This window comes from Oxyura jamaicensis, chromosome 8 (genome assembly GCF_011077185.1).
Source record: "Oxyura jamaicensis isolate SHBP4307 breed ruddy duck chromosome 8, BPBGC_Ojam_1.0, whole genome shotgun sequence".
Taxonomy (NCBI): domain Eukaryota; kingdom Metazoa; phylum Chordata; class Aves; order Anseriformes; family Anatidae; genus Oxyura; species Oxyura jamaicensis.
In genome coordinates this window covers 8,448,048-8,472,492 of record NC_048900.1, presented here as the reverse complement: position 1 = coordinate 8,472,492, position 24,445 = coordinate 8,448,048, and the positions used below count along the sequence as shown (strand labels likewise).

At 56.1% G+C, this 24,445-nt stretch overlaps 2 protein-coding genes and 1 long non-coding RNA gene across 7 annotated transcripts; 1 reads left to right on the top strand and 2 right to left on the bottom strand.

Annotated features, from left to right (window-relative positions):
- Positions 1–134: 134 nt before the first annotated feature.
- RGS5 (regulator of G protein signaling 5) lies at positions 135–12,541 on the top strand. Of its 4 annotated transcripts, none has more exons than XM_035332855.1 (8): positions 135–320; positions 400–507; positions 719–856; positions 1,971–2,032; positions 10,308–10,418; positions 11,194–11,255; positions 11,365–11,531; positions 11,709–12,541. In XM_035332855.1, exons 1-8 carry the CDS (start codon positions 150–152, stop codon positions 11,868–11,870), a joined length of 981 nt encoding a protein of 326 aa, XP_035188746.1. In that variant the 5' UTR covers positions 135–149; the 3' UTR covers positions 11,871–12,541. The 4 variants fall into 4 exon arrangements, with proteins under 4 accessions (XP_035188746.1, XP_035188748.1, XP_035188747.1 ...); XM_035332856.1 differs by having other exon boundaries at positions 140–320; positions 406–507; XM_035332857.1 differs by lacking the exons at positions 10,308–10,418; positions 11,194–11,255; positions 11,365–11,531; positions 11,709–12,541 and adding an exon at positions 2,540–3,032.
- On the bottom strand, positions 4,469–6,665 carry LOC118170538. 2 transcript variants are annotated; one of them, XR_004752764.1, is made up of 3 exons: positions 6,565–6,665; positions 6,088–6,188; positions 4,469–4,636 (listed from the first exon to the last, which is right to left on the bottom strand). It is a non-coding gene; the product is annotated as an uncharacterized LOC118170538 (long non-coding RNA). The 2 variants fall into 2 exon arrangements; XR_004752763.1 differs by lacking the exon at positions 6,565–6,665 and having other exon boundaries at positions 6,088–6,504.
- A 3,110-nt stretch (positions 12,542–15,651) lies between the features above and the next one.
- On the bottom strand, positions 15,652–22,328 carry RGS4 (regulator of G protein signaling 4). The gene is made up of 5 exons (XM_035332861.1): positions 22,052–22,328; positions 19,814–19,918; positions 18,832–18,893; positions 17,921–18,087; positions 15,652–17,393 (listed from the first exon to the last, which is right to left on the bottom strand). Exons 1-5 carry the CDS (start codon positions 22,093–22,095, stop codon positions 17,142–17,144), a joined length of 630 nt encoding a protein of 209 aa, XP_035188752.1. The 5' UTR covers positions 22,096–22,328; the 3' UTR covers positions 15,652–17,141.
- Positions 22,329–24,445: the final 2,117 nt, after the last annotated feature.

Here is a 24,445-nt window from a genome sequence, read left to right as displayed (position 1 = left end):
CCTGTGGGGCACTTTCTGCCAAGCGTGACACGAACGTGAACAGCCAGCACTTTGCAGGCCGGGATCCCAGCAGCACACCGTCCATGGCAGCGGGGAGGAGCACTGAGGACAGCCGGGCGGGGAAAGCACCGGCAGCACAACCCTCCGCCATGGCGGCGGCGAGCGGCGGCAGCGGGGCCGGATCCTGCTTCGTGCTGGGGGCCTCGGGGGCGACGGGCCGGGCGCTGCTGCGGGAGCTGCAGGCACGGCGGCTCTTCGCCAGGGTGACGGTGATCGGGCGGCGCCGCCTGAGCCTGGCCGAGGAGAGCGGCACGGCCGTGGTGCGGTGGGGACGGGGGTGGCAGGGGGGTGCTGGAGGTGCCAGTCCTCCCCCCCCCGAGCCCGGTGTTGTCCCCGCAGGAGCAGGTGGTGGTGGACTTTGAGCGGCTGAGCGAGCACGCTGCCGCCTTCCGGGGCCACGACGTGGGCTTCTGCTGCCTGGGCACCACCCGGAGCAAGGCGGGCACGGTGAGTAGGGCACCCGTCCCTCTGGCTGCCCCGGGGGGGCACCGAGCACCCCCCTGCTTGGTCACGGGGCACACGCTGCGGGCACTGCTGCTCCTGGGTGGCCACGGGTGCTGCTCGGTGGGGTGGTCTCCCTGGGCAGCCCTGCCCCAGGGCTGGGGGAGCGGTGGGGGGCCCCCATCTGCGCTGAGCCTGCTCTCCTGCTCTGCCGTAGGATGGCTTCGTCCGTGTGGACCGGGACTACGTGGCGCAGGCAGCAGAGCTGGCATGGGCAGGGGGCTGCAAACACTTTGTCCTGCAGTCCTCGCAGGGCGCCAATGAGCACAGCCGCTTCCTCTACCTGCGGGTGAAGGTGAGGGGGGAAGCCGGGGCGGGCTCCTGAAGCCCAGGGGGCCTGAAGTGCCAGGACACTTGGGAACAAAGCCAGGGCTGAGGTGGAAGAAGGTTCAAATGGCCCCAGGGTCCTGATGCTGGGAACAGGGAGGTCAGGGGATGGGGCTGGCAGGACAGCAGTGTCACCTGCAGCATCCTAACCAGCAAACGCCCTGCACACAGCATCCTGAGAACCTCTGAGAGCCACCAGAAAGGTCTGGGCAAGACAGGCCCACTGGAGCCCCCCTCCCACCTCTGCTCCAAGCAGTGGTGGCTGCACAGCCATCAGGAGCCTCAGGGTGGGGGCCACCAAGAGCCGGGCTACCCAGGGACAGCAGCCCTGTGGGCTGCCTGGGCTGCACCGAATCCATCACAGAAGTCTTCTTCCCCATACGTCCCCAACACCTGCAGGACTCGCTCCTGCCTGGCAGTGTCCCCTTGCTGGCCATGCCCAGGCTGGGCAGAGTCCAGATGCTGCGTCCCCACGTCCCTGCACCCCGCCAGCCCCCCTTGTAGTTTACATCCTAGCTGCAAGGGTGCGCTGCCGACCGGTGCTCAGCTGTCCTTCAGGCACGGCTCCAGCAATTCCTTCTCCTGGAGAGCTGCCCTCTGTCCAGGCAGCGCCTGGCCTCGCTGTTATCGTTACTGACGTTTTTGGGGTCCCCGCTGACCCACCCTGCGGTGGTCCCTCCGAAGAGCCGCCCTGCCCTCCAGCTCAGCAGTTGGCGTCTTGGCAAAATGTTTTGCATTTTGGGCAGTCGGCTGTGGCTCTTCCTTTCCTGCCCTCTGAGAAGCTCCTCTCCTGGGGGACGTTTGCGGCCCTGGGTTTGTCACGCTGGCAGAGGAGCGACCCTTGCCCACGGCCACACGTAGCCGGTCTCCTGCCTCTTTGGGCACCCCGTGCCCTCTCCCCCGTAACCCTCCTCTCCGGAGCCGTCAGGAGGATTACACACCTTCCAAGCACACACCGACCATCCGTCAGGTGATACTCACGGCGGACTGAGGTGCTGCAGGGCTGAGCACCGAGGTGTTCACGGGGTGGGAGAGGTGGTGTTTGTGGTCACCCTCGGTTCGTTTTGTCCCTCCTGCGACAGGGAGAAGTGGAGAAGCTGGTCCGGGCCGTTGGCTTTGATCGCTGCACCATTCTCCGGCCAGCGTGAGTATGATGGGAGCAGCACTCCGGCCTCTGGCAGGGGGAGGCACGGGGCTCTGGTGCAGGGCACCGTGACAGGCAGCATACAGGAGGGGGCTGGGGAAGAAAGCAGGGAAAGCCCCCGGTGCAAGCCTACACCCCTTCCCCACCGCAGCAGGGAGCGAGCACTGCCGTTCCCCACAGCCCTTCCCAAAGCTCACGTCATACCCCGTGACAGGAGAGGCTTGAGTTGAAAGCAGAGGTTGGGGGACACCAGGAAAAGCTTAACCTCACTCCGAGGTTACGCTGGGGGGTTGATTTCCCCCGTACCCTACCTGGGAGAACCAGCATCCTGGCTTTGGCAGCACCACAGGGAAGGAAGTTCGGTGTCCCAGCCCAGTCACGTTTCAGGACCCGGCAGAAGCCCCTCAGGCCCCGTGCAGGTGTTTAAGCCCTGCTGGGTGCTGCAGCACAGCGGGGGACGTCGGTCTCTGGCTTCGCAGCCTGACCCCGTGTCTCCTCGCCCCACAGGGTGCTGCTGTGCACGCGCCAGGAGTTCCGCCCCATGGAGTGGATCACCCAGCGCGTTCTGGGAGCCGTGGCCTGGCTCTTCCCCACCGCTTACTCGGTGCCCGTGGAAACAGTGGCGAGGGCAATGGTGGCCAGCGTGCTGCAGCCGGGCGGGGGGAAGGTGGAGGTGCTGGAGAACAAGGCCATCCATCAGCTGGGAAAGGCACAGCCACAGCTGGGCACGTAGGGCAAAAGGGGTGGGCAAGAAGTGCTCAGCTCACCTTCCAGGTGCTCTTCTGGGCCAAGGATGAGTGCGTGGGAGAGCAGCGGGGCGTTTGCATGGGTGTCGGGGAGCCGGAGGTGTGCTTCACGAGGCAGCCCGTTCTGCCAAATGCTGGTGGGCGAGGAGAAACGGTGCTCTGCTTCCCGACCCTGGGATGCAAAGCTGGGTAAGAGTTGCACAACTCAAAGACTTCTCTGAACCGAGGCCTCAAATAAAATCCTGTGACCCGTCTGTTTGAGCCAGCCCCGTGTTGAAATTGCACCTGCACATTGCCAGCCCTGCTGGGTCAGCTCACAGAGTGCACCTTGGGGTGACACCTCCGGGAGCACAGGCGGGCTGGAGCACAGAGGAGGGAGGGAGGAGGGCAGGGTGTCCTCATGCTCTGCTGTCAGGGTGAAGGAGCCGGGGCCATAGGGGCTGCCCAGGGACCCCCCTGCCTCGCAGGGGGCTGCGCCATGCCCCAGCTCCTGCCACTGCAGCCGTTCTCAGGCCTCCCGCGGGGTCAAGGACCGCGGTGGCTCCGCAGCTGGGACAGGGCCTTACGTGACTCCCGCGTTCCCTGCTGGCCGCAGTCCCAGCACCCCAGGCAGCGCAGCTTTCCAGGGTTTTCTCCTCTTCGACCTCCCCATGGCTCGTGTGTCAGTGACTTGGATGGGGAGAGCGGGAGGGAGCTGAGGTCCCTGGTCTCCATCCCCCCGCACAAGTTTTCAGATCGGCAGGCTGGTACCTCGGGGGCATGGCAGGAAGAAGGGGCGGGATGCTGAGGGCTGCACCAGAATAACGCCTAGCTTAGCTCATGTTTTAACAAATGTAAGGCCACTGAGCAATAATTCCTGGTCAGACTAGGCTTGTGAGAGCAAAAGGGATACCTGGAGAGTAATAATTTGCAAAGGGAAATGTGAGATGGGCTGGCCAGGAATAGCACACAAGCATCCGAGCGGTGTTGAGGGTTATGCAGCAGGAAGGCTGTTTAAACGTGAAGGATGGGGTTGCATTGGCTTAACTGCTCACCAGTGCTCAGAGGTTTTAAGAAAAGATGCTGTGCTTAAACAGGCAAGTATAAATGAACACTTGAGGTGACAAGACTTTCAAAGAAGTGAAGACCGCAAACGGATGAGAGTAAAAATAAAGAACACAAGCTCTGGAAAGTTACAAGTAAAAGACAGGCCCCAGGAGGTTTGAGAAAGGCATTCTGAAGGTATAAGAATTAATCACGACTGCGTGAGAAGCAAAAAACTCTCCAGAGAGCCCCGGGGGACAGGACACGATCAGCTTATATGAAGGAGCCATCACAGGAGAGCTTAATCAGTTACTTGTATTAGCCTATGTAGCAAACAGGCTCACACTAGCATCATTCCTTCAGGGAACGTGTTTGTATGACTGTCCTAAAGCACTGGGGGAAGAATGATTTTTAACTACATTTTTAGAGCACATAGTTAAAAAAAGAAAAATGCTAGTGCCAGAAGGAGCACTCACTGGAAAACACTGAATTGGGTGAGAACAACAGTGATCCTTCCATTAAAAAGTCAAAGTAGTTAAATGTGATGCTAATTTTCAAAAAGTTCCAGTGGGAACCAGGAAGCTGCAAAGCAATAAGATGGCGTTCTATAAAAGGCAAGTTGCTAGAAAGGGTAATAAAGTCTTGAAATAACAGAAACCGGGATAAATATGGTGCAATGGGAGATTCCGCATGTCTTTTGAGGGGGCAGTGAGGAAGCACAAACCTTTGCTGCTTCTTGAGGAAATCAGCCGCTGTGTACATAAGGCGGTCTGGTCCTCAGGGTGCACTTGGGTTTCCACAAAGCTCTCCCTAAAGGACTCTTAAAGAAATCAAGCTGTCGTGGGAAGAAAAGGAAGGTCTGTACATTTCTGATTGGAAATATTTTCTTAGCACTATAAAGCCTTGAAACGGACAAAACAAACATTTATTCCTAGACAAAGGTCTGCAGAAAATGCCAGAGCTATTTCTGTGCAACCCTTGGTTTTGCTCAGCAGATGGGCACCGTGCAGCATCTCCCCAGCCCCTCCTCGCCCACCCAGGACTGCAGGAGCAGAGATGGGTGCTCAGGGGCACCCCTCGGTGCTCAGACCCCCCCCCCCAAAACATTCAGGGCAGGGCCCCCACACCCCTGTGAGCAGGAGGAGGTTGGCACAGTGGGAGCTGTGCTCTGGGCTGCAGCTGGAAGGAGAGAACTCAAGGTTGCTTGGCGTCTGCTGGACGACGTCCACACAGACCGCCTGATCCCACAGATCCCAGCTCCCCTGGGATTTCTGACGCTGGCTTTATTACTGGAGATTAATGAGGAAAAAACAACCCCCGTCCCCATGGCTCCGCAGCCGGGCGCAAGGCTTCCCGTGCGGCTCTCATGGCCCCGATGCCCTCCTGGCTGGGGAGCTGTGAGAACCGCCTTGCCCCCGCCTGCCACGCTCCCCCCAGACCCAGCTGGGTGGCAATGTCACCTGCAGGCGAGTGGCACAGCGCAGCACACCCCGCAGGGCTCAAGTCCCACAGCCCAGCTGCTGGCAAAGGGGCCCTGGGCTGTCCCCAGACAGATGACCCTGCCATCATCAGATGAAACAGGCCCAAAATCCACCCTGGGGACTGGCAGGCACAGCTCTGGCACTGCTCAGGGGAGGAAAGCGTGTCCCAGGATGAGCCTAGATGTAGCCCTGGGGCGTGGGGCGGCTCAGGGCCATCCAAGGTGCTGGTGCCCTGGGGCCCAGGGCAGTGGGTGGGCAGCAAGGGCTGCTCAGGGCACCCAGCAAAGCTCATGGATGCATGCTCCCAACACCACTCATGAACACAGGGCAGGTGGCAGATCTGGAAGCTGGGAGGGAAATGTCTGGAGCAGCCACACTCACCCTCACCGCTTCAAAAGTGGTTAGAGCACGAGTTGTTGCGCCGTTTCGTCTGGGGGCTGTAGGAAGCTGGTTAGTGGCTCAGCCACAAACACCTTGCTAGCTGGGGGTTGAAATGACCCGGAGCTGGTTATCACTGGTGATCAGTGGGTGTGCACTGCCCTGCAGGTGGGTCCCTGCTCTCAGCACAATCACACCTGGCCAAGGCATCTGCAGCAAGTACCAGGGCAGCTTTAGAGCCAGGGACTTTGGTGCCAGGGCCCTTGGAGCCAGGATTTGCCCCTTGTCTGGCAGCCTTGCCCTCTGGGACTGCCCCTACACCATGCTGGCTGAGGCTGGGAGGAACTCATGCCATGGATGCCCTGGCCACAGGCAGACATTGGCTCTGTGGTTTCCAGTTTTAGGGGAGGAACCGAAGTGAACTTACCTGACCCGAGAGAAAAGCTGTCACGCTGCACAGGACAAGCTCAGGTCCTTGCTCAGGCACTGCTCCCCCCTCCGCAGGCAGCTGGGGGCTCGGGCGCTTTACTGGTATGGAAGGAGATGGGAAAACCAATTGGGTTACCAAAATAACACAGTTCTGGCAGGAATCTGTTCTGGCCTTACCAAAGCATCGCTGTCAGATGAAGCTGAAACATTTGTTATCGTTAAAAGATTTTTTTTTAAGCTTACACGGAAACAAATTGGTTCTAGAGCAAACCTGTTACCCACCAACCAATACTCACACTGCTGAAAGCATGGAGGCTTTGGCATTAACCACAACCTTTAAGTCAAAACCAAGATCTTCTCCTAAGCCCTTTGATTTTCATGAAAATATTTTTCACAGAAAAAAAAAAAATAAAGCTCACTTCAACACAGCATTTCTACCCCCCACTTCCAACTCCCGACCGGGAGCCTGACGTACCACCAAGAGGAAACCGTGCGGCTTCCTTGGAGCTCCCCAAAGCGCAGCTCGGCCCTCGCGCTGCCGTCACCCGGCCTCACCCCGGGCACACGCATTTCCCCCCGTGAGCCGCGAGAGGAGAAAACAAGAGCCCGAGGCGGCCGGGGCCAGCTGCGGCGGGACGGCGCTGGGGGGGCTGGCGGGGGTCCAGCTGCCGGCGCTATAAAGCCAGCGCAGGGGGAGCCGGGCCACAGACCGAGCCGCAGCCGTCGCTCGCCCTTTTCTTGCAGCCGAGGAAGCCACAGCGTGCCAAGATGTGCAAAGGGCTGGCCGCGCTGCCCCACACGTGCCTGGAGAGGTGAGAGCTGTCAGCCCCGCGGTGCCGGGCTGCTGGCAGCGAGGGACGGGTGTTGCTTACCGGGAGTGATGGGACGGGATGGGGCTGCTCGGGGGGATGCTGAGGGTGGCTTGGAGCTGGTGGGATGAGCCGTGATGCCGTCATCCTGAACTCTCCTCTCTGCTTTGGAAACCTCCCCCACCTGCGCTGCATCGCTCTGCCGCGGGTCTCGGGTTTGCAACCTGCAATGGGGGAATGACAGGGAAGCAGCTGTCTGTCTGCAGCAAGCACAGCCCTAGCTCTGAAGTGCCTCAAAATCCTCTTTCATTGCCTGCATTGCCCTCAGCACCCATCTCTGTGGCGCTGGTGCAGGAGGAAAGGCTCCTCAGGGGGCCGGGGCTCTGGGAAGCCGGGGGCTCTCCGTGGGCACTGCTGGAAGCAGCGCGGGGGCTGCTGCGGGAGGCTGGGGCATCCCTGAGGCAGCGGGGGCTCTGCCGGAGGAGGAATGCTGGTGAAACTTTTCAACACGGGGATTTCTTGGCACTGCAGATGCTTAGTGCTGACTTTTAGATGGGAGCCAGGTCTCACGAGAACCCCTCTTCATGGGCAAACCCTCTGCCACGGGGGTCTGATGCTGCCCCTCAGCAGGCTGACAGCCGTCAAGGCACGAGGGGTAACGTGGGACCCTACTGCTCCCCTGGGTCCAGGCCAACCTGACCGGGGGGAGCAGGTACCACAGGGCTGTGGGCATGGGCAGAGCAGGACCCCCTCCCCCTGCCCTCACAGGGGCTTCTCAGGCCTTGCACCTGCCCTGTGCAGGATACAGCTCACCCCCCGCGGGCCCAGCCTCAGCAGGAACCAGGCCTCACGTGCTCCTACCTTCCCCACACCATCATCCTCCACAGGGCAGCCTCTCCTCCCGCAGCCTCCCGGGGTTTGCAGAGCCCCGGGGCAGGTCTCGCCGAGGGTCTTCGGGGCCCTCCAGCCCCCCCAGGGCACGTGCCCCGCGGAGGGGGCCGCCGGGAGCCTCCTCCTGCCGCCGGCTGCCTCCTCGCCAGCATTCCATATTTGTCCATGCGTCCACCGCGCCGGCTGCTGCTGACACGCTCCTGCAGGCATCAGCCATGCAGCTCGGCAGCTCCCCGAGTCTCCCCAGGGCCTTCCCCCCCTCCCAAGGGAGGTTACATCCCAGGAAAGCTTTCACAGGGACGTTACACGCCAGCTTCTCCTTCCCCGCTCCCATGAAGTCTCCTGGGTGGCCACGGTGGGGCAGGGGGACCTGCACTCCCTCCCAGCCCCTCCTGCAACGCTGGGATTTGAGGCAGATCCCATCCCAACAAAGGTTTCCCCGTGCAAACAGCCCTGGAGGTTTTTCTGCCGGGATTCAAACTAAGAGCTGCAGTTCCTCAGCTATAGCTTCTTTGTTTTGTTTTCTAAGCTCGAGCCTCTCCTGGCTAGCATCTTGCTCCTGATATGTTTGACAGAGCCCATATTTTCTCTTAATGTCTTTTGGAAGCTGTTTCTCAGACTTTTTCTTGGCTGGCTCCCATTTGTTTTCACACTTAACCTTGCATGGTTTATGGCCGCCTTGATTCTTCTCACGTGGACGCGACTCTGGGATTTGGGGAGAATTCCTGTTTGTTTATAGCTGCCTTTTTTTACCCTGCTGTTCAGCCTTCCCAAAAACTTACAAGACATCTGCTTGAGGACTCCAGGATGGTGTCTTTAAATAGTCTGGCTCTCCTGTGAGCGCTCAGCCTTTCTTTCCTCCCTTTGAGGATCTTCCTCGTTTCTGGACCTTCCCACATACCACTGGGCCCAGGACGTACTCAGGGTGGGGAGGTTCCCGCTCCTGTCCCCACATCAGCAGGGACCTGTGGGGAGCAGCCGCTGGTGGTTCATCAACAGCCCAGGCACAAAGTAGGGCCAGGGCTGCCCAGGGACAGGACACAGCTCCCAGGTCCGCCAGGCTGGAGATGAGCCCCCCAGGACCCAACCTGGGGAAGGAGGTGTCTCCAGGGCTGAGCCTAAATGGAGCTCAGGCATGGGGCTCAGCTGGGGCTGCTCAGGGCCAGCCAGGCTCGTTAGCACCCCGAGAGCCCAACAGATGTTGGCCATAAGTCACAGGGCAGGAATTTGATGGCAAGATTTTGAACAAGGTCTAAATGTCCCCCAGGGAAGCACCTGCGGCTGTGCGAAGCCACCCTTGGGTGTATCCCTACCTTGAGCACGGGTCGGTCTGCAGAGGGACAGTGGTGTCACCGTGTCCTGCTCCGCAGGGACAGACTGCTGGTCCTGCTCCCCCCTTCGTGACATAGCAGTGCCCGCTGGTTAGCCAGAGGCCACATCCCATTTATTTATTAGAGAGACCGGGATGAGCCGTGCATGGCAGCATCTCTGCACCGGGGACACCTCGGTGCGGGGAGCGTGGGGACCTCATCACCCTTCACCCAGGGTCCTGCTCCTCCCAGGCAAGATCCAAGCTTTCTTGGAAGCACGAGGAACGGAAGCTGTCCCTGCAGCCGCTGACATTTTCTGAGAAATCAGTTGGGTTCCCGGGCTCCACGGAGGCTCTGTCGGAGGCAGGTGCCTGCAGCGGCGGCAGGAGCAGAGCCCGTGCCAGGTCCCCAGCATTCACCCACGGAGCCTGGCGGGCAAAACACTGAGAGAGCTGTGCAGGCAGGGAAAAATAAATGAATAAGAGGAATGGCAGTGAAAGAGCAGACATAGCAAGGGAACAATCTTACACAGAGGGCATGTGAAAATAAACAGCCGAGAGAAGCGCAGCGAGCCCTGAGCTGGGGAGCTGCAGCGTGGCCTCCGTCACCGCGCCGTGCTGGGGCTCTAGAGCAGCACCTGGGGGCTCCGGGTCTGCAGGACCCTCCCCACTGAAGGAGCAAGAGAAAAAAAAAGTTATAGTCCTTACAAAAATGGCTAGAAAGGAGGGAGCCCCCAGGTGTGAGTGCCTGGGAGGGCTGGGGCCGGCAGGGACGAGGCAGGGAGCGCTGCCCTGCGTTTTGGTGGGCGCACAGGTTGGTGTTGCAGGGCTGGCGGGTGGGCGCAGCACCGGGGGGGCACCAGGCAGGCTGCTCTCTCCTTTTGTCTGGGCTCAGCGCTGCAGAAGCTGCACAGACACCCCCTGAATCATTTGCACAGCAGCCAGCTCGGGTGATGCGATTATCCCGGCCACAGATGGGGACAAAGCGCTGAGATCAAGCTCAAGAGCTGCCGCTAATTCTGAGCGCCTGGCTCAAAATGCCTCAGACAGGCTCCTTTACAGCATTAGGGCCCATTTGTCGGCGTGTAATTAATTGCATGGCTTTGTGCCTGGCACGGCGCCTCGCGGAATGGGCATGCTGTGCTGCCCCAGTGTCTGTGTGCCCCCCGCCCGTCCCCACGCCTGACCTGCCTCCACTCACCCCCGCAGGGCCAAGGAGATCAAGACTAAGCTGGGCACACTCCTCCAGAAGCCCGACTCGGCCATCGACTTCATCGTCCCCTACCCAGAGAAGCCGGAGAAGCCGGCCAAGGCCCAGAAGTGAGTGGGGGCTCGGCGGCACGCGGTGGGCTCCTCGCGGTGCACGCGCTGGCTGCGGGCTCAGCGCCACGCAGGTCAAGACGTGCCGGGCTGTGTGGAAACCAGCTTTCTGATGGAAACTCAATTTGTGCTTGATGAGATTTCACGTTCATCTGATAGAGGTTTTGCCGGAGGCGTGAGGCACTCGGATTTCTCTGAGTCATCCGCCGCGGCACAGAGGTGCCAGCGAGGCGGGGCGGGTGGCTCTGGGGCCGCAGCGTGTCCCCGAGCTGGGACATGGCCCCAGGGCATGCTGAGGCTGTTCCCACCTTGCTGCTTTCACCCCGAGCCCCTGTTCTCCAGCATCCCACGGCTGTAACACAGCAAAGCAGGGGAGTAGCTGGAGAGGCTGCTGGTTTGTTCCGCAGGGTTAGCAGTTTGAGGGATGGAGAAAGTGTGTCAGGAGGCAAAATAAGCCTTAAAAAAATGTAGCTTAAATCTAAAAGCAGAACAGTGTCCTGGATGTAGGCAACAGCCTCACCCAGGTACCCCCAGCCCAGCCTCACCACAAGCCTGGGCATCTGAGCTGCTGCCCCAGCAGCTCTTACACCATCCCTCTGCCCCGACTCGCTGTCACCCCACCTTGTCCCGAAACGGAGCATCAAAGCTCCCGGTGACCCACCAGCCCAGTTCTGCAGCCTCCAAAGCTCTTCCCTCCATCCCTCCCTGTTTTTAAGGGAATGCCTGCCCGCTGCACGGTGAGCCCATCTACCCGGGCTTTCTTTACCCCCTCCAGGCCATCCCCGGAGGAGGCTCTGCAGTGGCGTGACTCCCTGGAGAAGCTCCTGCAAAACCCCTGTAAGTCCCCCCCCTCCCGTGGCCACGTCCCCCCATTGCTGGGGTCCCCCCGGGGCTCAGCGGGGACTCGGGGCCCCCCCGGCGCTCAGCGGTGCCCGGCCCCCCACAGACGGGCTCGCCAGCTTCCGCAGCTTCTTGCGCTCCGAGTTCAGCGAGGAGAACGCCGAGTTCTGGGTGGCCTGCGAGGACTACAAGAAGACCAAGTCCCCCGTGAAGATGGCGGAGAAGGCTAAGAGGATCTACGAGGAGTTCATCCAGACCGAGGCGCCCAAAGAGGTCAGTGACCATGGGGCAGGGGATGGTGCTGGTGGGGATGGGGGGTTTGGGGGATGATGCTTCCCAGAAGAGAGGGATGGCAGCAGGGCATGCTGTGCCATGGCCGAGGGCTTGGAGATGCCACGGCCCACCCCTCACACAGGTGGAGCCCCCATCCCTGTCACGGTCCCATCACAGGTGAACATTGACCATTTCACCAAGGCCATGACCATGAAGAACCTGGTGGAGCCATCGCCGAGCAGCTTCGACATGGCCCAGAAGAGGATCTTTGCCCTGATGGAGAAAGACTCCCTGCCCAGATTCGTGCGGTCGGAGTTTTACCAGGAGTTAATCAAGTAGCAATGCGGCCTGGCTGTGCGAGGCACTCCCTGCGGGCGGCCCTACTGCTTCTGTCTCAGCACCTACTCCTCCCGTAGCCGCTTTGCTTTCCTGACACCACCCTGTAGGAGCACCCAGGAGTGTTGCTAAACACCTGCCCCAGTGCTTTGGACGCTCGGAAGGCCCGACATCTCCTCCCACAGTCTCCTTCCTCCCCTGCAGAAGAGCAGCTACCAGGAGCCCCCGGGGATGCCCAGCAGCCACGCAGCCATAGGGCAGAGGTGGCCATGTGCCGGGACGGCTGCGAGGCAGCCCGTCTGCTCCCCGCTGGAGGCAGTACGGAGGATGAAGCACGATTGACTCGTTCAAAACACCGGGACTGTTTAGCAACGCAGCCCTCCTGCCCGCTTGTGTTACGTACCGAGCTCGTAGTCCCCACCCGTGCTCCCAGAGCCCGGAGCCACGCCACCATGGTGGCCGGCACCGTGCTCAGTGGCACCTTTGGGGATGCTGCTGCAGCCGCTTCCCGCTCCGGTTGCTTCTCTCCGCAGTAGGCACGCCAAAGCCATCCTTCTGCACAAACCCAGACCAGGGGCGCCGGTTAGAGGGGAGAAAGTCATGCTGGGGGAGAAGAATGCTGCTGAGCAAAACTGGTCAGAGCCAATTCCAGGGGAAAAGAGAAGAAAAGCAAACAGCAAAGCCAAAGCCAAAAATGTTGTTGGAAATACAAAAAATAAAACCCAGTCTTCTTGAACAGACGGCAAACTGCTGAGTTTGCGTAGCCTGCTTCTCTCTTCTGTCTCCCCCTCTCTGCCCAGGGCAGGCATTTCCATAAAGCAGCCTCGTGAAAAGGCCGCATCTTTTCAAGCGATCCAAATGCAGCCCAGTGTGCGCTACAACAGCACATGCTGTCTGATGATGGGGCAAAGGCAACTGCAAAAGGCCGCCGGGGCCTCACTCACCCCCAAATAGGCAAGTTCTCTGACCAAATGTGCTGAACCCTGTTCCTGGGGCCTGGAGGCCTCATCCCCACAATGGTTTCTTGCTGCAGCATCTGAGTGTGAGGAGCACACAGCTGGGGATCGGCCATGTACGTTCAAAGCAAGCGGTCATGCTCCTTGCTAGCGGCTTGGACCAGACCCAGACCACTAAACTTCATCACGAGGCTCCACACAGCCTCTTCAACACTTTCAGAATCGGATCAAAGCCCCACCAGCCCCAAATATTTGCACGCTGTCACTACAGTGAGGAATGAAAACACCGCAGGATGGGGGGCTGCATTTCCCAGGCAGGGATTGGGAGGCAAGGGAGAGATGAAGGTGACCACAAGCGTGCCCACGGCGGTGGCTTCTTCCTGCTGTCGAGTGAACTGGCGGGGAAGCCGGAGCGGAGCAGCAGGGTGCAAGGCTGGTGGGCACCTCCTGGGGGCAGCTTCAGCTTCAGTTGCCCCCCAGAGGTGTGGGATCGCCCCACAAGGGTGTGTGGAGAGCAGGAGCAGGGCAGGAGGGCTCGGGCAGCCCTGGTCACGCAGGGCATCCCCACCACCACCCAAACATCTCCACGACGTGCTGCCATGAAAAGCGGGTTCGGCACGCTTACTCTGCCTGCTCATGGGGCTACTCACAGAAACGCGAAACCGACCAGGCTTCCCTGCAGAAAGACCCAGAGATTTCATTTTCATTGACGCTTTGGCAGCTGTTTCCAGATACCCTCACACGTTTCGCAGTTGAACACCGACACTGTCGAGATTTGGATTCTGCTGGATGAAAACCTGGGATGTCACCGGCTGCAGCAGCTCCACGCGGGGCAGGGAGGTGGCACCAGGTACGTACGTGCCGAACAGAAAGCTGGAGGCCAGAGAGGCGAAACTGCTCTGCTGGGAATCCCACCCCAGCTTGACTTCTGCTGAAAATATCGGAAACCTGCTTTAGGGGTGATTTAACAGGTGCAGGAAGTGACTGGGTGGCCACGAAACGTGACCCCCGAAGTGTTTTGGAGCTCTTGTGAAGTTGTGTTTGTGTAGAAGGGTCGTTTGGCTAATTGCTGGGCACGCTCGCTCGGAAATGTAGCAATGCCTGTACCGCACAGCCGAGCTTTCTGCAGGCCCAGAAGTGTTTAGGTGGGCTAATACCAACCATCATATCTCTGGTAGCAAATACTTCATGTATTTTGTCACTCTTGCTCTTATCAAGTTTGGCATATAAACGAGCACTACGCACATGACATATCTATACCGTTGCAGACATACATCAGTATACACACACACACATATTTGTGTACTCTTAGTGTTGGCAGCCAGATCCCCAGTGAGTCAGTGAGTCCAGATGCAGAGTTTTTGCACACAGCGCTTGGGATCTAAGGGATGAGCGTGATAGGATTTAGCACGGTCCCCGACACCACCAAAGGAAACCTTGGCCATCCGCCCTGGTGATGCCGACAGAGGCACATCTTCCCAAACACCCTCAGAAGTCACCCTGTGCTCTCAGACCACCAGCAGCTCTCCGAGCAGGCCTTGTGCTCTCCGAGGCACGCGGGGTGCCCGGGGACCCCCCTCTGCTGTGGGGCAAGACAACCCCATACTGCAGCCGGGGCCGTTCGGGTTAGTGCCGGGGCATTGCTGCGTGCGCCCTGGTTAATTCAGCGGCCGGGCCCTCGCACCTCACCTGCCACAGGGCGAACCGCCCTGCTCTGCCCCGGCACGGGATGGCTGCAGCCGCCCACGGGGGGCTGGGGGTGTCCCAGGGCTCGTCCCAGCCCCTGGTCACGGGCCTGGGCTCCCTGGCAGGAGCGTGCTGAGTGCCCCGGCCAAGGACCGGACCGAGGCTGGAACAGATCGGCTCCGTGCACATCCAAGCAGCTGTCTCCCAGTCTGATGGTCTCTGTGTGATTCCCACTAGACAGGTCTCCTGCGTGGTGATGCGGGGTGCTGGTGGGCACTGAGGAACTGGTTGTGTTAACCCACATTCTTGTACCACTCAGTAATCCAATATAAACATGTATTTCTGCTACCGTCTCGATGGACTCTTTTTTCTCTTTGCACTGAAGGGGCAGCACATCCTTACTTTCCACAGAGCACTCCCAAAAGTTGTTCCCCAAAGCCCTGGCAAACAGCAAAGGCCTCTGAGAGCTTCGGCTGCAGCAGATGTGGCAGGTTCCCAAGAAACTGGAAAAAGGAATAAAAATATCACCCCGGGAGACCGGCCTGCAGGAAACCCCCCGGTGCCTGCACGGCCCGGGCAGCCTGCTCACCCTCCGCCACGTCGCCGTCAGGCAGCAGCTCTGCACTTGTAGGATTTGCGCCCAGGGCTAGGTCAAGCCCTGAGCTGAAACGTGTTCCCCTCTTGAGCTGTGATAGGGAAAACATCTGTCTGAGGGGCAGCTGGGCCTGCTGTAGGCCGTGAGCGCACCTGGGCAAAGGGAGAGGCTCTCCCCAGCTGCAGTCACTGCAGGACACTGGGGGTTTGCAGCAAGAAGGTGCTCCTTTGGGTTCCCCCTTCCACAGCTGTCTTCGGGGTGGCCCCGTGCCTGCCCCAGCCCCTTGGTGAGGAGAGTTGCTCCCCGTCAGGCAGAGCATGGACCCCGGGAAGCCCAGGACTCCCCACAGCCCCAGGCTCGCAGTGCTGAGGGATGGGTTCCTCTGCAGAAGAGCACAGCCGAAGGGTACAATGGCTATTTCACCATACTATGATTTAAAACAGTCTGAGTGAGACCAGTTACAAAAGACTAATTTCAGAGGAACCTTAGTCAATGAATTGCATCACCATGCAGTCCTTGGTTCACACAATGGCACTTTAGAAGAGACTAATGCAAACATTTTTTATTTAGAATGTATTCATCGTTATTTAATTGCTAATACATCTTTGCAAGAGTTATCAAGAGTTCCCAGTACCAGGGGAAAAGAAAACATAGCCACATGCTCAGCTATGTTCAGAGTTTTAGCAAGCCTCTCCATCTTGTAGCTGAACATGCAGGGTGGTACGTGTCAGCACACTAATAAATACAAAATAAAGCAAATGTTAAAAGAGATGCTTCTTTGTGGACCTCAAAGCACCTACTGGACAACCACAGCCCTCCCCTGCCATACCAAAACCCCAGCGTGAGAACAGATGTCTAGACTGGGGTGCAGGGTAAGGAACACACGGCTGTCAGAGAAGCAATTTCCAGCTAGAGAAAGGCCAAGGGGAGAGCACGATCGCCAGCCCAGGAGCAGTAACAAGGGCAGCATATTCCTCCTACCACCTTCAGGACAAAGTGAGTAATGCAGTTACTCAACCACAAACTCAAAAACATAACATTTTATTTTGATTTTTTTCTCAAACACTCCCAAGCAGGGCCTTTCCTCCTCAGCTGTTGTGGTAGTGGTCCTGTGCCATCACCAACTGCTTCATACAAGTCGGGGCAGGCAAACCTGAATTCAGATGGCACTCCCAGAGACAGTAATGCACAAGTGTCAGCCTGGGAGAAGGAACATGTTCCTGTTCTGCTCAGCTATGGTATCAGGATGGCGTTCTAAGTCTGGGAGCATAAAGGATATAAATACGCTTGAAATAATGAACTGCCTGTAAAATAATAGCTCTGTACAGCCCTAGAAAAGATCCTTGGCCAGCTGCAACTAGATGCTACAGAGAGAAAAGCGGCTGAGGGGAGAGCTTTCATGCAGCTTGGGCTGTGATGACCACAGGAGGCTGTTTGCTAGTCTGAAAAGTTCTGGTCTCCAAGAAAGAGTAGGAGCTTCTCGCACGTCCGATCACTGTAATGCAGCACAGCCCGAGTTCTGAGCAATACTACTGAAAGCCTAAACATCTGGGAGCTATATGAACAGCTAAGGAGCAGACCAAGTCTTTTTCACTTAAGCTGTTGCTGGTTAGAAAGGGGAGATCTCAGTCCCCACCACTTCCCTTGGCTTCCCCCGCCCCTTGCTAGGTGTCACACCGCAGCCTGGCAGGACTGGTCCCTTCGTGGTTAGTGCTGGGCTCTAGCGTGTGCGCCCCTTCCCTTCCCTACCGCTCCCGCCCTCCCGGGCTTGGTGCTCGTCAGGAACTGCGGGCACGCAATGATTTCGCCCAGCTTTCACGTCAGACTCCAGGGCTCCTACGCAGGTGGAGTCAGAGGAGGGTTTGCTACACAAACTGAGCCTGGCTTGGGTTACAAATGCTGGCTGTTGCATGACATGGGACACAACTGGGACATTAGACAGCTACTGAAGACAGCTCTGTTGCTTCATGCCAATGAATGCTTTTGCTGCCAAATATTTCCTTGCCTGCCCAGCCTGCTCCTGGCCTTGCTGCAGGTTCAGGCACACTGAGAGATAATGTTGGAGTTGCAGTCTAAGGTGTGAGTGTGGGTTCTTTGGCAGCTTTCAGGCCCACAGCCAGCACCAGGTGGGCTGACCAAGTCCAGGTAGTAGGGGGACTTGAGGAAACGGCGGTAAGAATCCTTCTCCATGAGGGTAAATATTTTTCTCTGAGCCTCATCAAAACAGGAAAGCGTAGGCTCCAGCATATTGTGGCTCGTTTTCTCCCTTGTGCATGAATCCAGGTTCACCTGTGTGGGCCAAAGGGACAGAATAAATAGAATCTGTCCCAGAAATGGTTAGAAATTACAAGGGAAAATCTAAGTGCCTCCCAACTCCACTAAATGTGCTTAATCTGTCCTTGATGGGCAGTGGTCTGAACTGTCTGACAGACACCCTGCAGCCTTCACAGAATCTGTGCAGCTGGATACCAACGCATCTCTGCTGCCAGACAAACTGTCAGTGCAGACTGACACATACTCCTCTGGGGTGCAGCCAGACAGAAAACTCCAGCAGTTTCATGGGAGCAGCTGCAACACTGGCAATCACGGTCCTCTTGGGCTTCTCCCATTTGAGTGTGCCACATAATTAAACACACTTTCTCTCTATCCAAGTTAAACATTAAAGCAATAAAAATGACACCATTTACTTGCTAAGTAGAAGAGAAGCAGCACCCTTCAACTCTTCTGACACTACCAAACTTCTACTTCCCTGTGCTTCTGGCCTGTTTCAGGATTTAGGGTAATACCTATGCCCAAGAGATGTTCTGCATACACACCTCTTTTGTTGCCTGCACAGAGATGAACTCGTCATAGATCTTCCTGGCTTTGGGACTGAGCTTGGCTGGCGACTTGGTTTTCTTGTACTCCTCACAACTGACCCAGAAATCGATGTTTTCCTCACTGTACTCAGATTTGAGAAAAGCACGGAAGGCAGCCAGTCCTCCTACAGATTGTTTAAAGGAAAAACAGAACAGGTAAGAGAGTCACGCCTGTGAAACCCAGAGCCTCACCAAACAACAAGTCTGAATTCTCCCTCCCAGAGCTGATTGAACAAGTCCCCTGCCACTGGCAGCTGGCAACATCCCCTGCCTCCACAGCAATAGCTCATGCAAGCCAAAGGAGGCTGAGATTCTTGCAGGGACATCACACATGGGATCCTCAGCTGCCTCATCCCACACTTTGACCTCCAGTGGCTCAGCCAGGACAACACAAGCACCCCGTGTGTTCCCAGGAGGCCCCAAGGAGGCAGCTAGCACACGCTGCAGGCTCTCAGGCCATGGGAACGGCGTGAAGGAAACCTCAAGGACATCAGTGTAGTCTGGAACCGACAAGAAGACTAGGTCTCCCATGGGCTCAGCTTGCAAAAAGTTTCTCCACTTTTTGGCTCCTGTTTAACCCAATGTTAACTGCATGCTGCAGTCTTGCCGCTCCTAAAATCAGCTTGCACAGGGCTAAAACGGTTGCCCTCAAAAAAGGGGCTGCTCAGCAGTCGGCCAAAGCCCCACTCATGATTCAGCAGGATCATCCCTTGGATCTGAGAAACAGATCACCACCCTTCCCCAAGGAGCTACTGTGTGCTGCTAAAAGACAAAAGGCACCATCCCATGCGCCCCCCCCCGAACTGCGAAGCACACTGACTGCAGGCAAAACCCTCACCATCTCCAGCAGAAGCACACGCTTTACTTACTGTCATGGTGGATCAAGTTTTCCAAGGACTCTGCCCACTTTTTGACTTCCTCTTGGCTAACCCTGGCAGAACACAAAGGGAGAAACACAAAGAATATTAAATGTTTTAAAGCCATTACCCCTTGTCCTGTCGCTACACTCCCTGACAAAGAGTCTCTCCCCATTTTTTTTGTAGACCTCCTTTTGTAGGATCTTAGATGTAACCTACAGAAATTCCAGTTTGCAATCTCCCTCACCAGCCAAGGTCTGGAAGGGACTTTTCCTGTAAAAATTGTTGACTCTATGATTATTTTATGACTGGCTGCATCTGCCGCTCAGGCATGGACCTGGGATCACTTTTACAGGTTCCCATATCAGGGAACTCCAAAGAGCTGATTTCTTTAACCTGTCAGAGAAGCGCTAGATACATGGAAAAGAGGAGAACCTGGGAAATGTAAGCCATGTTTGCACTTCCTGTGTTTGTTCCTCTCATCACAGCAGCATATCCTAGGGCTGATCTGTTCCAAGAGCATATCTTGGCCTTTGGAGTCCTTGCAAAGGACATCTGCTTGCAGCTCAGTGAGAGCTGTGGTATCTGGCAGGTCTGTTTTGCGTGCCGCGATTTCTGTGCAGCTGTGTGGACCATTACACAAATCCAACTCAAAGAACCAGGGTGCCTGATACTGGAATGTATCGAGCTGTACTGGCTCTTGGGATAGCCTTATTCCCCTGTGCAGGAGCCCGCACAAGCCTTTCACTGTGCACATGCATCCTGAGTCACAGAAATGTTGGCAGAAAGAAACCTCTGGAAGTCTCTAGTCCCACCTTCTTGGAAGGGGACTACCAATACCTGAAGACTATAGACACGCTGGATTCAAACACAAAAGCATTCGGGAGGTGCTAAAAAGCAGCAGTAGAAATGCAAATGAGTTCAGCTCAGTGCGGGAGTAAACAACACACTGCAGCCAGCCTTTGCTTAGCTACAAGGCAGCATCTGCTCTTACCTCTGGCTCGGAGAGAGTTTCTCCTTCTTGCCCTGGGAAGAGCTGTAGTCACAGGAGTCTGACTTCTGCAGCAAGACACCTAGACGATGCTTCATGTCTTTGGCACTGAAAGAAACAGTTGAGGAATGCCGTGAAGGTAAGGTATTACAACTCCCTCTGCAGCCTCCTCGCCTGCAGTGAGCTTGTTCAGCATTGTTCAGTCACACAAGCGCAGGTCACAGCTAGCGATTCCCATTGCTGACTTCTCACTCCTCAGAGTGCATATTTCAGTTGCTAAACAAATACAGCAGAGTCAGAGAGTTCATTTTCCACCTTCAACAGCACAATCTTGCTGCTGAAAAGGTCAACAGCCTGGAGGGAGGTCTGGCAAAGGCGGAGGAGCTGCTGTTTTACTGCTGATCCGGTAAAATATTGTGACAGAAAGGTATTGCTGCTGGGTAAATGTGTCACACACCACTTCTCCCTGAACTGAGTTGCCCAGCTAGCTGGTGTCTGGTTCTTAGATGCTTACTGATCCTTCCCTGCAGCCCTCGCCATCTCCCTGCCTGCCACCCCACCTGGCTATGCCAGCAGTGGGACCATGCCAGGCCGACCCCACCGGGCAGCTGGTGTGACATGGAGGGAAGGAAGCAAAGAGCTAGGGGCAGGACCATGTGGTGAGACCAGGCGTGAGCCAGGAGCTTCATCACAACCAGCCCACGCTAACTGCAAGTTGCTCCCTTGCCCTACAGCAACCTCCTACAAGGATGCAAGCTTAGTTTTGTTCTGCTGTTCGGTGTGCTCAGGACAGCTGTTGGCTGAGTGCACGACCTAAATACACAGCTGGTATTGCCTTCAGCATCTCTCTGGATTTCCATTCAGTTTAAGGACGAGGGCGTAGGTAAATCAGCCTTGCTTGCTCAGGGGCACAAGCCCTGGCTTGCCTCAAGGTGTAATGATAGCATAAGCAGGAATTTTTCCTCCTGCTCCTCAGATCAGAGCCTAGAAAACAGCAGAGGAATGTGCTGTGGGGCTGAGCTGCAGTAGCTGCTTGGCCTGCCAGTCAGAGCACTGTCAGCATTCCCGGCCCTATCTTATCTCACTGCCTGCTTGTACTCATAAATGTTGTCTTAACAGCTTGAGCAGGCAGCCCTCTTTCAATGGCACAGGGTGAGAGTGAAAGAAACTCCTAACTTCTCCCATGGACAAGAGCGACCAGGGCGAACACCCCGGCATCTCTGGCAGTAACGGGATGCTCGGCAGTGCCTGACGGGCTGCCTCTCATGGCACCACTATCCAGCACCAGAATCAGACCGCTCTGGTCTGCAGGAAGGAAACAAGGCACTGCTGCTTGCAGCACGTCCTGCAGCTTTCTAAGACATGGAGATTCTCCAGGGATTCCTGGACAGAGGTGGATAAATGATGTGCACTTTTTTTTTTTTCCTGTCAATGTTTCCTTCAAACTGGGTAAGAAGGGTGTTGGTATGTTTTGTTTTCGAAGCCACCAAGGGGAGCTTTTTCCCCCAGATGAGAGCAGGGTGAATCTCAGCTTGTACTTTCCCAGCCCTCCACCATTGCTCAGCAACTGGGAAACAGCCCGAGGAGCTTGCCGTGGCCGCTCTGCAGGCACACACGCTGGGCTGTGGGGCAGGTCGTGCTGCCGAGGGCCTGCCCAGGTGCACGAGGGCTCTGTCGGCTCGGAGATGCCTGGCTGGTGCCACACACCGCGGGGCATGGCCCCCCACTGGCCCCCAAGTCAGGTTTGTGGGGGTACAGCCTGACCCCACACCAGCCCCGCACTGGCTGGGTCTCTGGTCTTGCCGTGCTCAGCTCCTGCATTTGGGCTGGGTTTTGAGGGATGACCCTCGGTTTTTGTGGAATCTTGTCTGCCTTGCCTCCCCCCCCCCCCCCCAGAAATCAAGACAAGAAAATTCACCAGAGAAAAAGGGTTCAAAGGAGAAGGGGGTGCAAAGCTTGCAGCAGAAGCAGCTGACAGGAATATCAAGATGTGGCAGTGCTGCGAGCTGCTTGTTTTGCTGATAGGGAGGACGGCTTTAGAGTCCCCATTATTCACTACAAAACCTTTATGCACTGCTCTTTCTGACTAACAGAAAAAAAACTTGTAAACAAACATTTGTATCTAATCTTACAAAAGAATCAGAGCCAAATCAGCCACTTCTATTTCAGACACGACGTGCCATAAACCCCTCTATCTCCAGACTAACGAGCCCACAACAGATGCCCAGAAATAAACGGTACCTTTTTAAGCAAGTGGCTGGCAGTGCAGCGAGTCCCTTGCACATCTTGCTCCCAAGGCTGGTTCTGTATTCCAGGAAAAAATAACGCAGGAGGCGGCAGCGGCTGCGTGCAGGTCCTTTGCTGGCTGGCGGGATTCAGCCTGGTCTCTGAGCCAGCTGCTCCGGCTCTGCTGTGTTTTATAGCCTAGCCCAGCCAGCCCAGCAGCACTCGGTGACCCAGTCAGCAGCCAGCACAGCAGCAGCAACCGTCCCCTTTCTGCCCACCCAAGAGGAAGAGGCTGACGTATAAACTGAGACAAAGGGCTGAGAGGGACTGAAAACCTTACCAGAAATGAAGCTCGGTGCCTGGCTGCAGAGGTGGATTCTTTTAAAAGGATGGAAAAAGCTCCAGGGGCTTTCCCCTATTGCAAGAGGTGGAATGGTGTAGATGGAAGGTGGGGGAGATTTCAGAGGGGTGCAGACAGTGAAAAGGGTGAGAGAATCAGTTCTGAGAAGTGTGGTGCGCTTTGTCAGCTCCTCTTTTCATTTTCCTATTTAAATCAACCTAGGGAAAATAAGGGACAAGAATTTTAAGCACAAAAGGTTCACATAGTCACAACAAATGCAGAAACTGAAGCTCCAAGGCAACAGGAATGTAAATTCACCAGGAACTACCCAGGCAGATAAAGCTGTCCTATTCTAGTCTAGAGGCACGTGGATATGTGCCTTTGGTGAGGCTGAAAGAAAAGGTCTGAGGGGCACACAACTACTGAAATACAAAATGAGTTAGCGTGTCCCAGCACATTTATATGTGAGGGCAGCTCACACACGTGCAGGAAGAAAAGACAGGATGTTGAGAACATGACTGCCTTAGATACATGGGTACCACTAGTACATCACTTCTCCATTTGCCCCTAATCCAAAGCCAGGCCTTGGTACTCAGGAGTATCTGGGCACCCAAGGGAAGATGATTCATTAAAACAATAGGAATAATGGTGTCTCCTCAGAGAGGACTTTCTGGCAGCGTTGAGGTTACTATGTGCTAATGGATGAACCCATGAAAAACTTGGTTATGGGGATGTTTGGCGGTGGCTGCGCTGCCTGACTCTGGTTAGCCCCAAAGGAGAGCAGAATGACTCCAGCTATGCCACTTATCCTCAGTCCTAGCAGGGCGCAGAAGGCAGATGCAGGCTGAAAGCACTCCTCTGAAGAGAGAGAATTGGCTGATATTTATTGAGTTGCTGCTCAGCACAGCCTGTACCATCATAAGAGGGTATCATGCGCCATCATGCACATAGTCTGCTCCTGATGTAAAACAAAGAAGCTTCAGTTTAGCAGCAGGCTCTCTGCCCATGTTACCCACTGTTGGGCTCCTCCTTCCCAGAGACCTTTAAAAACCTTGCCCATAACCTGCAAAAGTTTCAGGGTGAGTTTTTCTCTCCCGTGCCTACAGCCAGCAGCATGGAAGACCCAAACACTGGACGAGTTTACCTGCCTTGTCATACTGCATCCCCTTGGCATACTGCATCCCCTCAGTTCATTAACTGTGCCGAAAGGCAGTGCTCTAATAAATGCTTTTGTACTAATGGGACTATCTTGTTGCCAGACCTGGGGTTTGCAGTTCCTGCACTGTTAGGACTAAAAGTTAGCTCTAGTGCAGGGCACTGTAAAACCTGAGCTGAGTGGAACTGTAGGAAGTGACTGAACACTGCCAGAGTTGGTGCCAAAGCTCTCTGACGTCTCCTGTTCGGGGAGAAGAGACACCAAAGAGCAGAATATAGCCAAGAAGAAAATTCTTAATTAATTAAGCAAATTAAATAATTACTTTTTACCTCACACTTGTAAGATAATACTGCTGTTGGTGTGAGACTTTAGCTCCCAGCTCAGGAAGCTGCCAACAGGCTGCTTGCTTGCTAGGACAGGGAATGTGTGTGCAGAACACAGACATTCTGCATTTTCTCTGCAATTTGGTGTGCTCAGGAGTTTTGGAATCTCACCCTTCTCTGTGGATTGTAAGCACATTGGCTGTGCAGTCCTAATGACACTCAGAGGAATGATGGTGTTGTCAACATGAACTCACCTGCCGGATACCCCAATTTCTGTGTGAAAAGGCTATGAGAATAATAAGAATTTTCTAACTCTGTTATCTCAGTGGACAGCAATTAAGAATTAAGCAATTTGCAATTAAGACCATCCTCCCAGGACCTGGTATGCAGACTCCCAGAACTGCAGAATTTGAAGTTTTGACTTTTCCAGTTCATCAGCACACATTTGTTCAGTCTATTCCCTCTGTGAGGAGTTTGGGTTTGTATACTGCATCTCCTCTAAGCTGTGTTCCCCAGCTGTTGCAGTTTAATATCATCTTAGCCGCTCCAGCTGGTACCCAGTGAAAAATAGCCCCTTCCATCTCTTACTC